Below are 13,537 nucleotides of genomic sequence, written 5' to 3'. Positions count from 1 at the left end.
CAAATCAGTTAAGAGTAGATTTAGGACGAAGACAACAATGAAAACAAAGAACCAGTGTTCATCACTAGTTTAGTGATGGTGTGTTAGGTAAAGCAACAGCTGTGTAAACAATCTGCTTCTTTTGTGTTGCTAAGCAACAAAGGCATTAGATTATGTTGTGTGTGCCACTATCTGTCCATACCTCTCTCTCTTTAAAACTGATTTCTCATTCTTCTGGAAATGAAAAGCTTTACCTGGTTAAATGTACTAACCCGATGTGGCCTAATTCTCACTCTTGTCATGCAGAACCATTCACCGCCCAAATGCTTACATAGTTGTTTGTGTTGTACAGACTCAGCTCTCTATATTTGGGTTCAAGCAGCATGCTAAACAGTCAGGGTGCACAGTTAACACACCCAGCAGTAATAGAGAGCAGGCACATACTACAACATATTGGACTATTCAACATGTGAATTCAACAGACCATAGTCCATAGAGACCCACTGTACCAATGCGGTGTGTTGATTAATAAGGTGGAGGCTGCCGGGATGGAGAGAGTGCCAGCAGCTCCACCAGTAACGGCAGTTTGTGTGCTGTAGGGAGGAATGTGATGCTGACAGCTTAAATGGGCCACCTTGTTGAAATGTCACTGTACAATTGGTGTTTTTTATTTATTTATTTATTTTTGATCAGTTGATAGTCAGTTGATGGACGCGAGACTATGTGACTTGCATGGACTAATGTAATGCTTCACTGAGCAGAAGCTGAAGTGATTGCTGTTTGCCTTGATGAGCTTGTGATTGATCGCGGCTGTCATATTTTACCCTTGATGTGCTACATTTTTTGGAAATCTATAAAACTGTCTTCCCCAGAATTTTTTCTGCTTTGTTGGAACAGCCAGTCACAAAACAAGTTGACTGTTATGTTTGCAGCATCAAGTTTAGCTTTATGGTTCCTAAATTTGCTCAGTGTTACACCAATAGAGCTCCTTTAAATGTACTTAAAACACACAGTTTAAACTATATTTATTGTATATTTATATATATATATTTATATATTTATATAAGTATATTTAACTTCTGCCACTAGGGGTCTAGGGGTCTCTCAATCATCAGGTGATATCGTCAAGTACCGTGGGATCATGGGAGTTGTCCCCACCACCAATGCAGTCAGCTTCTCCTAGTTAGGATTCCTTCAGTGTCAGTAATTCAGGATGTTTTTACCGGGAGCTGAATTATCGTCTCTTCTCTGAAACAAGCGAGCAGGTGATTGTAACCAAGAAAAACACTGAAAAGCAGTCTCACATTAAAAGACAGTGTTTCACTGGGCACGGGACATCAGGGAGGGGCTGGGAGCTGAGCTGTCACTAATGTTTGCTTGGTTTGTTTCTCTGATAACATTATATCCAGACATCTGATGACTAAAATACTTAATGTAGTTAAAATAGATAATACAAGATCTAAAAAATGTATTGTAAACATTTGGCCAAATAATCCTCTGAGGGCGGACCATGGGATTGAAACCAGTAGAAATGACAAATAAAGCAATTTCACGTTAAATGCAGTTCAGTGGAAACAGGAAGTCTCAGAGGGACTGGGAGCTGAGCTGCCTAGCATTTGCTCAACTTTTTTTCTCTGATAACTTAAGATCCAGACGTCCAATTACTAAAATCCTTCATCTGGATAAAATACAAAATAGAAAATTACCAAATCAACTTTTTTCGACATCTGGCAGGCAACCACAACACTGGCGCATTCGCAAAGGGGATATGGCGCCATTGACAGGCTACCAAATGAAACGGATCGTTACTTTGATTAAAATTACAGATTGCTGGAAACATACAAACGAGTACACAACTCAACAAAAATATATAACAGGCTCAGTCTCTTTTAGACATTTTAATGTGGAAAAGTTACATATTGTACCTTTTTAAATATATTTCTTTAAATATATTTAAATATACCCCTCCATCACACTCAGTTGTGCCCTGAGCTAAGTACTCATATCATGTGTTGGTGTTTGTTTATTCCTTGTATTTAGACCAAACCTTTCCCAAGACGACGCTGAAGGCATCTTCACTGGCGTCTGCAGCTGTGAGCTCATCAGCCCTCCATGTGCGTACGAGTGTGTGTAACCTCAGTGTGACATCTGCTGCTGCTGCGTTTCACAGTCTTTCACTCTAGTTGGTGACGTTTACACAAGGTCAGACAGGGAGAGCATCTGGTGGGTGAGACACGGAGTATTTGAGGAATGTCAGGGAGCATCTGGACGAACTCACACACACATATACACACTCAGATAGATGGACACACATCTAAGATTCTTTCACACACATAAACATTTATTTCCTATGCTCTCTCAATGTCTCCCTCCCTCAGTCTTTTGCACACACACATACACACACATACACAAACCACACAAACACTCCAGTGCAGTAACAGCAGCAGCAGATAGGGGCTGCTGCAGGACTGTGGAAGCTGTCTGACCAATCCGCGGGCAGGTTGTTTGTAGCCCGGCTTCCCACTGGCACATCTCCTTCTCCTCTCTTTTCTTCCAACGATCGTCGTCTCTCTCCATCTTAACGTGTCTCACACCATCTCCCTTCCCCCTCATCCTCGTCTTCTTTTCTGGGATTAAAATTGGCTGCTGCCGTGTGCTATGTGTATTGGAGCAGCGGATGAGAAGCAGAGGCAGGGGGGAGACAGTGAGGTTTCACCGAGGCGGCAGATGTGCGGCGGTTGGTTGCAAGGCTAGAGGACGCCTGAGAGGACAGGCTGTCTGTGGATGTATACCTGTGGAGAAAGGACTGCTTTTATCAACATCTGGGACAGCTGCTGATGAGGTGCCTGGATTGCACAGCCTTTCTCTTGACTGTGTCTGTCTCTCCATGTCTCTCTGAATATGTCTTTGTATGTGTTGGTTTGCATGTATAAATATGTGTGTATTGGTGTCTGTGCCTATGTCTGACTACATAGCTGAGTGATGTGATGTTAACCCATCTGAAAACTGCGACAGTCCTCATAATAAGATTTCACCCTATCTTTCTTTGTTTTCTGGTCCTCTCCTTTCCTCTCCTCTCCTCTCCTCTCCTCCTCTCCTCTCCTTCCCTCTCCTCTCCTCTCTTCTCCTCTCCTCTCCCTTTGCTGTTTGTGAAGCAATTCTCACTGCTTCATAGCCTCGCTAAAATGGTGTCAGTTTACATAAGATGTTATTCTACACGCATTCATTTTTGCAGAAGCACAGAGTCACCTGTGTCAGCAACATACATGCATGTATCTGCACCCATGTAAAGAATTTCCTCTGACGGTATGCTGTATGTTCTCTTTGACGGGTAAGCACTGCATTAATCTCAACCGGTAGGCCGAATGCTGTCAGTTCAGTTTGGCAGGGGGGTCACTAGAGTATGCATGAGTGAGAAGACATGTTTGTCATTTGTAAATGCATGGCATGTAACCTCATCCTTCCTGCTGTTGGATGTGATAGTCTTGCATACTGAATGTTGTGTGGAGAATAAGTTCTCCTCCTCTCATCCTCCTGGGCTTCTCTGGTTTGGGATGAAGGGAGGAGAAACTATTCATGGACATTATCATACAGTGTGTGTGTGCAACACAGATATGTTGGCCTGCTCTTAGTCTTCTGCCTTCTCCTGTGTGTGTCATTTATTTGACTGTTTTTCAGTTCAATGACTTAATGAGAAGGAAGACAGCTTCATACAGCAAAAAATCAGCAGTCAGAGAAGCAGAGGCAGGGTGGTGTGAGCCTATGTCTTCTGTAGGCCTTTGTCACGCAACCTGCTGACACCACACATTTGGCCCCAAGAGGATAACTGGTTTACACGATTACCGTGTTTGTGTGTGTTTGTGTGTGTGTGTGTGTGTGTGTGTGTGTGTGTGTGTGTTTCTGTGTTTCTGTGTGTGTGTGTTTCTGTGTGTGTGTCTGTCTGTGTCTGTGTCTGTCTGTGTCTGTGTCTGTGTGTGTGTGTGTTAAACATCTGTGTGTGTACCAGACTTTAGTGTGAAAATCTTTGTGAACTTTCAACCTAAAGCCATTTTGACCTCATTAAACCACTAATCTAAAATCTTTTTTTTCCTTTTTATGGCGCCTTACTCTTCACCATCTGATAGTTGTGATATATTCTGTATCAGCTTGTTTCAATTCTTTGTTGAAGCTATATAAAGCTTGCACTCAGAAAAATATTTAAAATTTAGGGTGAAGGAAATTTTTATAGCTGCACCATTCCATTAAAATAAGTCTACAGTATAAAACTTTGGGATCTTCACTAGCAGAATTTAAAAGTTCTGTTTGAACGATGTGTGGCTGCATAGCGTGTTCTTGTATCGCTGTCCAGGCTGCAGCCTGTTCCTCCAGAGAAGAGAAATCCTTCCTGGTTGTTTCCATCACTGCATCATAAGTGATCTAGGAACAATCTTCAGTGTCTTGAAACAGAACAACGAAATGAAGGCAAGCTGTAAACTTTCTCTTCATGTGTTTGTGTTTAGGGGGAGTGGTCGACAAGGATTTGCGGCACTACCTCAACCTGCGCTTCTCCAAGGGCTCTGTGGACCACGACCACCAGCAGATCATCAGAGACAACCTCTACCTCCGCACCGTTCCCTGTGAGTCCACATCACCCTTGCCCTGTCCCTCCTCTCACCTTCTTTCTGTCCTCCATCACTCCTTCGTGCTGCTCATTCACTTCTCTTTGATCTCCTCTTCTCCTCTGCCTCACTGTGTGTCTGTAATTGTCTTTTTCATTGTCTTTCTCTCTTTCTTAGATTTCACTTTCCTCGCCCTCCTCCTCCCCCTCCTACAGCTCTATTTCCTTCTCTTTCTCTGTTTTAGTTTTCCCTCCTTACCCTCGGGACGTTGCCCTCGTATTTTTTCATCACACACACACGCTCATTCTCTCTGTCTCTCACCGTCTACCGCTCCTTCTTTCCCCTCAATCGTCCGGCTGCCGAGCTCTCAGCCTGAGGTTTCCACGGCAACCACCCTCTTGTCTCGAGGCTTGCGTTGCCGTGACGCCCTACCCCCTTCAGCACACGCTCGACATGCACAACACACACACAGATATATAAGATAATAACACAATACTCTGTTGGATACGTTAGAAAGATTTTTTATTTATCTGTATGTGCGAAACTGTACACGCTGGACACACAAATCCTCCGGGACTTCATGCCTGTGGGTTGTATGTCGATGTATGTGTCTGTTGATTACATTGCATTTTCATGGCGTGTGCCTGTTGCCTGTTGGGAGACGATGTCATTGCTGTGATTGACATTGAGGGGATGCCGGCCCCAGCAGCACCGTCTGCTGTCAATACACCGAGCAGCTTGTGAATCAGCTCCTCTGGAGACTGAAGCCACTCTGATGCTTTACTTTGCAGACTACATGTTATTCCTTTCATGCAGCACATTGATTTGATGTTTGTTGAAGGGCTTTGTACTCATCTGACGTGTTTCAGTATCCTGTTAATAACCTCAGCCATGCTGTCTGGGTGTTTAGCAAGTAAAGGTGGTTGCGTTTAATCCACTGGCCTTTTGGCTCTTTGTGAACAGACATATTCTGGTACAGAACCATGAGAAAACAAAGCTACGATTTGACGTCAGTGATGGTTTTGCATTGGCTGAGCACTTCTACTATACTGCATGTCCTTTGCCTGTGTGTTGAGCCGCTGACACAGAAGTGATTGTTTAATACGCTCCCACAGCTGCACAGTTCCTGAGCCTCTCTCTCCCTCTTTTTCCTCTCCTCTGTCCCTCACTCTCTCCTGTCGACTTCATCTCTTTCGCCTCTCTTCGCCTCTCCCTCCTTCTCTGCCTCTTTGATTTTGTTTGGTCACCACCTCAGTCTTTTGTCTCCCTTTTAGTTTTAACTCCAGATGGCCCACCCTCTCTCTATTTTCCCTCTGCCTCTCCTTGTTTCTACCTTTCCCAGCCTGTTGGCTGTGTAATAGTCACAGGGTGATGGCTCAAGAGATGGGGACTGGATGAGGTTCAGCACTGCAGGTCCTTACTCACTTCAGCCCGGTTGAGGCCGAAGGACGGCACAGGTCCCTCTTGGCAGCATGAACAATAGTTTTGTCACCACATTTCAATTATAGCTGCCTTCCAGCCCTGTATGAGAATGGAAAGACAGTTATTCTCTGTGATGTGTGAGTGGTAATGACATCCCCATAATTAACTGCCTATCACTTAACAAAGCTGATGCAGTGTAATGAAGATTATAGAAATTCCAACTCTTGGACCTCCTGCACAGCAGCTTTGAATCATACGCTGAATATTTGAATTTCATTTAAATACACTTGTGATATTACAGCGTTTCCCTAAATTTGTCTTAATCTCAACCTGATTTAATTTGTCTTTGGTCAGCAGGTCACCTGTACCGCACATAAGGATGTTTCGTATACATTCAGTGCTTGACTTCCTGGCAGTTTGAGACACACAGAGCCAGGCGTTGCTCAAACATCAGAGTGACACAGCATCAGACGGCTAAAAAGCAGGGATGATGGTCCTGAGCGCTGCGCTGCTCATGCCCAGCAGGCTGTTTGTTGTTGTGGTTTGGAGCGTTATAAAATCAGTGTTTTTCTCCCGTGTCTGCAGCAGTCTGACCATGCTGTCAGTGCGAGTCTGTCAGCTTGACAAGCAGACGCCACTCTGCATCACAACATGCTGTCACACACCGAGGGACGTGGGAGGAAGTGTGTGAGAGTGTGAGTGTGAGTGTGTGTGTGTGTGTGTGTGTGTGTGTGTGTGTGTGTGTGTGTGTGTGTGTGTTCATACAGCTAGAAGGCTTACATGCTGACATCAACTCCTGCATCCTGTTACATCATTCAGCTCAAGGATCGGCTGTTCTCCTCCCAGAAAATAATGAATTCAATGTGATAATTTGCCGTCTGATATTAATAACTTTATTCACATGTTGTATTGTTGCCTCCAGGCTGTCTGCCATGTGTGTCTTTGTGGTTGGTGCTGTGTATGTGAATGTTTACTTATTTGCAGGTTTGTTTTCCACATGCATTCACACTTCAAGCACACATGCCAAACACTAGCAGGACTGCCACTTTAAGAATATTCACAGACACACATTTTCACTAGAGGGATTAACACTCACTGCAGATTGATTAAAAAAAATAAAAAAGATAAACCAGATTGTGCAAGAGTGAATCAATAGTTGCAAAAAGTGTCAAGAAGAAGAAAACCAAGAGACACAGAAAGAGAATTTGGGAGGGATGTGGGGGGATATTGGGATAGTCGTCAGTTTACAGGTTGAAACGTCTGACGAGACTGTCACTGTTTGAAAGTCTAACTAACTTATTAAGGCTTTGAGATAAAACATTTGCAGCACTGTTTCACTACATTTATAGGGATCACTTGACCACTTCAGAAAATGAGTCTGAGCTTCTGCCAGAGCACCTGCTGTTGAGAAATCTAGAGAAGAGTTTTCAATGGTTTTACTCTCTGCAGATGAACAGTGTGAGTGGCTTTTTGAGATGAATGGAGCTTCGAGTGTAAAGCAGTGAAATCAGGCTAAAGGTGTGAGGAATCTGGAAAATATACAGGGAGAAGCTGAAAGATGGGGGCACAGTAAACAGAGAAAAACAGGAAAGGAGATGATGGATGTGGACATGAGCAAAGAGCCTTTGCGAGAAGAAAGAATAAGGGGAGAAGACAGGAAGGAGAGGTGGTAAAGAGGGGATCAGCAGGGAAGAGGTGGGGAATGAAGAAGAGAGTGGACAGAGGATAGAAATTGAGAAGGTGAGATTTTATGCAACAGGATGGGAAGAGGATGGAGGGATGAGCTGAGCAGAGACGCGGGAAGTAGAAGGGCGAACGTGCACTGAATTGGGGTAGAGGAAGAAATGAGGGAGCCTCGTAAGTCATTCCCCGGAGAACCATCTCCTCTCCTCCACTCTACTCGGAGGCATCAGTAAAAGGTTCTATAAATAGCTTCAACAGTGAGCAGCATGTTTCTCTACTCAGATAGCCTATAAATACATGCAGCTTCTGTCACTTCACATCCGCTGCTCTGTCCGCATGCTGCCCTGCAGCTTCATGGCCTCCAACAGGGAATCCTCCTCTGGAGCCTACACAGGAGGAGAACATAAGGAAGTTGATGCAAAACATGGCCAAGATGTTTAGGCTGATAGCAGGGCTGACAGACGCCATTGATAATGATGGCAGTAATGAAGATGGCTACCGCGATGATGTGAGGACACCTCTCAACCCTGATGCATGCAGGAAATTTTAATGCAGAGTCTTGGTAATGCAGAATTCATGCAGCTGCTAACAAGCATTTTTCAGCGCCAAGTTCCTGTACTATACTTCACACACCGTGCAGCTCAACACAACAGCTCATTTCATGCTCCAAATGATCAAAAACTACCAGAATGCTGTAAACATGTTGGTGTAAAGCAGTGGTTCTCAAACTGGGGGGACATACAGCCACTGCAGTGGGGGGTGGAAGTTGAATGAATATGATTTATGTAGGGAAAATAAATAAACAGGAGTTTGCTGATGCTTTTGTGCTGACCTTTATTTCATTCAATTTCAACGTGGATACATTTTTATAATGGCCTCCTCTATCCTTGTTAATGATTAGTAAAAACTGTGGGGTGCGATCGTTTGGTTTCTGAAGGGGGCACGCCAGAAAAGTTTGAGAACCACTGGTGTAAAGTGAAATGTTTGATTCCCAACAAAAATACAATCAAAACAAAAAGGCAGACAACAGGTAGTATTACATACTGTACTGTATGTAGTTGTCTTGGAAGAGGTAAAGTTATATAAACGTCATCTTTTTTCCAGCCGACAATCTCTTTTCCTGCCAGATATATAGTTTAAAAACTCAATTTCCTGCCGGGTCCATCTTCCACAAAGTGATTTCCCTTTTTTTTATTGAAAGTGAAGAGAATTAAAATCCCCTTACACCTGGAACATTTTTAATTTAGATTTGCTGTGACTGGTCAATCTACAATCAGCACTTTGTCTCTGTGATAACTGCAGACTTTTTTAATTTCTTTGTTGTGCTCTGTCTAAACGTCGTATTTAACTCACCAAAGTGTTGTTCACTGGAATTTATGAAACATGTTTTTATCAGATTTGAGTATGTACAAATTTGAAAATAAGTTCTGTAGACGAGTACAGATGGAGCTGCTGCTAGCGTCTCAACTTTAATTCAAATGAATTGAACAATTTTATATTTTGTGTAGAGAGTTTATTTGTTAAGAAACTGAAGAAAACAATCTATGATGTAGTCTGTAGAGTGCTGTTGTGCTGCTGTGTGAGGACTTCTGACAGATGAATTTCAATATTCAACATTTATTTTCTTTCTTCATAGATTATGTGAATTTCTCTCAGGAGTTGAGCAGATGAGTATGACAGGTAAAAGTGTGTCTGAGAGCTGATTTAGTTAGATGTTAATTCATTATTCTATTGATAATGTGCAATCAGATGGGCGTTTACCATTTCTGCCTGCTGCTTGTATGCTTGGTTTAGCTTCCTGGCTCAGGAGGGAAGGACAGTAGGAAACAGCACACACCTGAGTCAACTGGGCCTCAGCCTATTCAAGTGGCTTGGCCTCTATCCTCTCTCTCTCCCTTCCTCCCACCGGCCAGTTAAGGTGTTGTGTGTTGTGTGCTCAACACTGCATACGTTACTAACATACCTGATGAAAATATATATTTTTTCTTTATCTTAAGTTTACAATGAATTACATTTGTTTAAACATTATTCATGTCAATATCCTTTTTTGTCACTGAGTTCGGGCCAATTCGTGTCACTATAAATACAAAGGGACAAAATCTGCACCTTCAAACAAACATTCAGTCCATTCTTCTTTGATGATTTCCTCAGCAAAGGAAGCTGTCACTGCAGTGAGCTCCCAAATTCTCCCACTTCCATCTGTGTTTGATTTTTCTGAAGAGAAAAATATGTAATTGTTCCATCCAGAAATTTATTCTGAAATTGAACCAAAAATATAGGTTCAGTTTTTGGATGTTGTCGTAGTTGGAACACATTTGTTTTAGTTATCAACTGTGAGTTCTGTTTATAGATTGCCCATTGAATCATCTTTATGGTTGCTAACATGGATGTGAGGGGGCCTTACCCCTAATTTGGTACTGTGACATTTGATGATGAAGCAAAGAGGAAGGAGGAGGAGTGATGAGTTATTTGAGGGTGTTTGTTACGATGATAATGTTGAATTTGGATGAAGTGAGAAAGTTAAAATGAATCTTGTGTCTGTGTGTTTCAGTGGAGGATTGATTGTATATCTGTGTGTACGCTCAGAAACACTGTATGAATGTACACGACCGTATGTGGTTTTTTTTTCTTTATACAGTTTCATTGATTATTCTGTTTGTGTTGGGATTTAATAGGCTCCACTGATAAATGAATAATGGGAGTGTTACACACCATTCTCTTTTGAGGTTGTATGCTTGCCTCAGTATGTGAGAGAAATACATCATCCCCCAGGGACTCTCTCCTTAAAGGGGTGATTTGCCTGCTGGCTTGCTCTTGTTAAAGGCCTGGCTGACATGCTTTGATGTGGGTTCTGTGCTCCCTGCAGTTTGATTGGCACACTGGATTAATGTTGTTCCACAGATGAAAGAAACTGCGAGGGAATGATATGAATTTTATGAAATGAAAATAGCAAATATTGAACATGATTAATGAATTGGTTATGTTTGCAAAGTGCTTTCCGTGTTAAGCTCTGGACAGGTGTCATCTCATCTCTTTTCTTTCCTCTCCTCAGTATGATCCTCTCACTCAGCAGTTAATCACAAAACTAGGCTCCTCTGAAGCCTTCTGTATTTGTGTTCCTGTCTGTAGTTTTACCTCTCCACCACCTCACCCTCCTCACCTTCCTCACTCCATGTCTCTGTCTGCGCTACTTCTAAGATCAGAGTAATGTGCAGTGATGAGCCGGTTGCTCAGTGAGCTGTTCATCCTGTGATGGTCAGTGAGCGCTGACACCTCAGAGAGCTCGACTGTTTACTCTGGTCAGTCTTTACCTCTCCACACAAACACATACACACACAGCTGCACACGCTGCACAACGCACACTACATACCAGCTCAGTGTGTGTGCATCATCATGACCCGCACTGTCGTCTTGTGTCAGTCAGCTCTGCACACTAATAAAGGTGCTTTTCAGCCTATCAGGGCTGATTTCCATCACCACAGTACACACATCAGTACAGGGGTAATTTCTCAATGTCACCCAGCCACCAGCTTCACCAGACGCTGATAACCTGAGCAACACAGATGTCTTTGCAACCACTAGTGGACCTGACAGACATACTTTATGGGTGAAATCAAGACAAGATGCAGCTGCTTTTTTTAACTGGAATTAACTCTGTAACTAACCAGGTTTCGTTTCTGTCAAGGAGTTTTAGTTGACTAATGCTGCCTTCCTTCTCGTAATCGCTTCTTTTAGTTTTTACTCATATTTTGCTTTAATCATTTCATTACTTTGCTGGAGCCACTGAGAGGTCCATCATTACAAAAGCAGGCTGTGATGTCAGCAATGTCCAAACAAACTAAATATGCCATTAAAACTTCTGACACTGCTGCTGCCATGATAAGAGTTATAACGAGTTATAGTGCTGATACCAGACCACCTTTGTCAATAATGCATTACTTTTTTTCATTAAAGAAAATAAGCCCAGCTTCTCAGATGCGCCTGTTAACAGGAACAGCCATACAATAATTTTTTTCTTATAAAGTAAGGAATGAGTGTAAATTAGGCTTTGTCTGAACAAAGATGGGCTGAAATAATAATTTTCAAAGTCAATTAATCTTTTCATTGTTCTTATAAATCTTGTTTAAACGTTTAGTCGGTAAAATGTAAGAAAACAGTGAAAATGCCCATCAGTTTCCCAGTCTTAAATTGCTTGTTTTGATTGACCAAATGTTCAGAACCCATCCTGTTTTGTTGATTAAGGACTCAAATTAGTATAACCAATTGTCAAAACTGTTGTTGATTATTTTATTGTCAATCAACTAATCAATCAAGCATTTGATTAAAGAATGAGTGAAGACAGTTTGACAGTTTTCAGCGCTCTGTGCAACCTTGCAGTTAAAGGAACAGTTTGACATTTTTGGAAATACCCTCATTTAGTCTCTTGCCAAAAGTTAGATGAGATGATTGATTCCACTCTGTCTCTATGGTAAATATGAAGCTGAAGCAGGGGACCAATTAACTTATCTTAGTTTAGAGACTGCAAACAGATCTTGTTTGTTTAAAAACTAAATTTGGGTTCTGGTTGGCAGTTTCCCCCTGGTTCCAGTGTTTAAGCTAAGCTACTTAACTGAATGTCGTCTGGGGCCTATCCCAGCTGACATTGAGCAAGAGGTGGGGTGCATCCAGGACGGGTTGCCAGTCGATCACAGGGCTGACATATAGGGAAAAACAACAACTCACTCCCATTCACAGGCAATTTAGAGTTGCCAATTAACCTAACCTGCATAACCCAGAACCTTCTTGCTGTTAGGTGACAGTGCTAATCACTCTTCCACTCTTCCACCTTGTTTTACAACAGTCTGCCTTTAACACTTAAGCTTGGTGTATCTGTAACTGAGCGAGCTGCCACATCTCACAATAGTCCCACACACTATCTCTCTGCTGGCTGCAACTAGACTGAATCTGTGACGGCAGAGCATCCTCTAGCCCCAAGAGGGATTTACACTGGACGTCCCCCAGTCCTCCAGGCCTGCAGCCTCCATTGGAGTCAAACCTGTCCGCTTAAACACCAGCTGAATTACTCTGATGTAACCAGGTGTGAGCTCTCAGTGGCCAAGCTGTGACAGTAATTGATTGATGAAGTGCGAGGTAGCGAGAAGTACAGACCTGCAGCTCTGCAGAGCAAAAGGACTTGAGCTGAAGACCTCTGAGACTGTAACAAGTAAAACACATGCAGAACGGCAGAGTGCCATATCTGACATAAATATTATTTTTGTAAAGCTAATGTAGATGTTGCAGCTTGTTACCATGGCAAGGCTGTGTTGCCAGGCGCTGACGTGTTGTCGTGGTAGCAGACGCTCCTGTCAGAGTGTTGCCATGTTGCGTCGCTGCATCTGTAGCCCAGGCTTTGTAGTGTAAATAAGGATGCCTGTGTGTGTGTGTGTGTGTGTGTGTGTGTGTGTGTGTGTGTGTGTGTGTGTGTGTGCGCTCGATCATACCTCTTCTAGACCTGCTGTCACACCTCACATCTGCCAACTGGGGAGAAGGAGAGAGGAGGAGGAGGGGTGAATGGTGTGAGTGAATGAGACGTGAGAGAGCTAAGTGCAAGATGGAGCTTGAAGGAGAGACAAAAGAAAAGAGGAGGATAACGAGGGGAAGAGGGAGCGGATTAAAAAAGACAGAGAGAGCAATGGGGACAGAAAGTACCAAGTGAGGAACAAATGCATGGAAGAGCAATGAGGTAAATTGGAAATGAGAGGAAGAGAGGGGATAATGTAGGAGTGCAATTTGAAAAGACAAGACAATAAGACAGACAGATAGATAGATCCGAGACTGAGACAGCAAATTAATAAGATAGATGGATGCGAGACAGA

General features: G+C 42.9%; 1 protein-coding gene across 5 annotated transcripts in view; it reads left to right on the top strand.

Annotated features, from left to right (window-relative positions):
* magi2b (membrane associated guanylate kinase, WW and PDZ domain containing 2b) overlaps positions 1-13,537 on the top strand; it is a 76,221-nt gene that overhangs the window by 16,525 nt on the left and 46,159 nt on the right. For 4 of the 5 annotated variants that reach the window (XM_087179827.1, XM_023428292.2, XM_087179830.1 and 1 more), the window contains exon 2: positions 4,479-4,595. In XM_087179827.1, the coding sequence (XP_087035953.1) occupies positions 4,479-4,595 (117 nt within the window). Of the gene's footprint in view, positions 1-2,513; positions 2,822-4,478; positions 4,596-13,537 lie in introns of those variants that run through there. The other variant, XM_087179828.1, reaches the window with a different exon arrangement.

This window comes from Seriola lalandi, unplaced genomic scaffold (genome assembly GCF_002814215.2).
Source record: "Seriola lalandi dorsalis isolate HSWRI2012SDOR001 ecotype SW California unplaced genomic scaffold, Sedor1 jcf7180002054873, whole genome shotgun sequence".
NCBI classification, from domain to species: domain Eukaryota; kingdom Metazoa; phylum Chordata; class Actinopteri; order Carangiformes; family Carangidae; genus Seriola; species Seriola lalandi.
The sequence above is the reverse complement of the archived record's forward strand: the minus strand, read 5'-3'. Positions and strand labels throughout refer to the sequence as shown.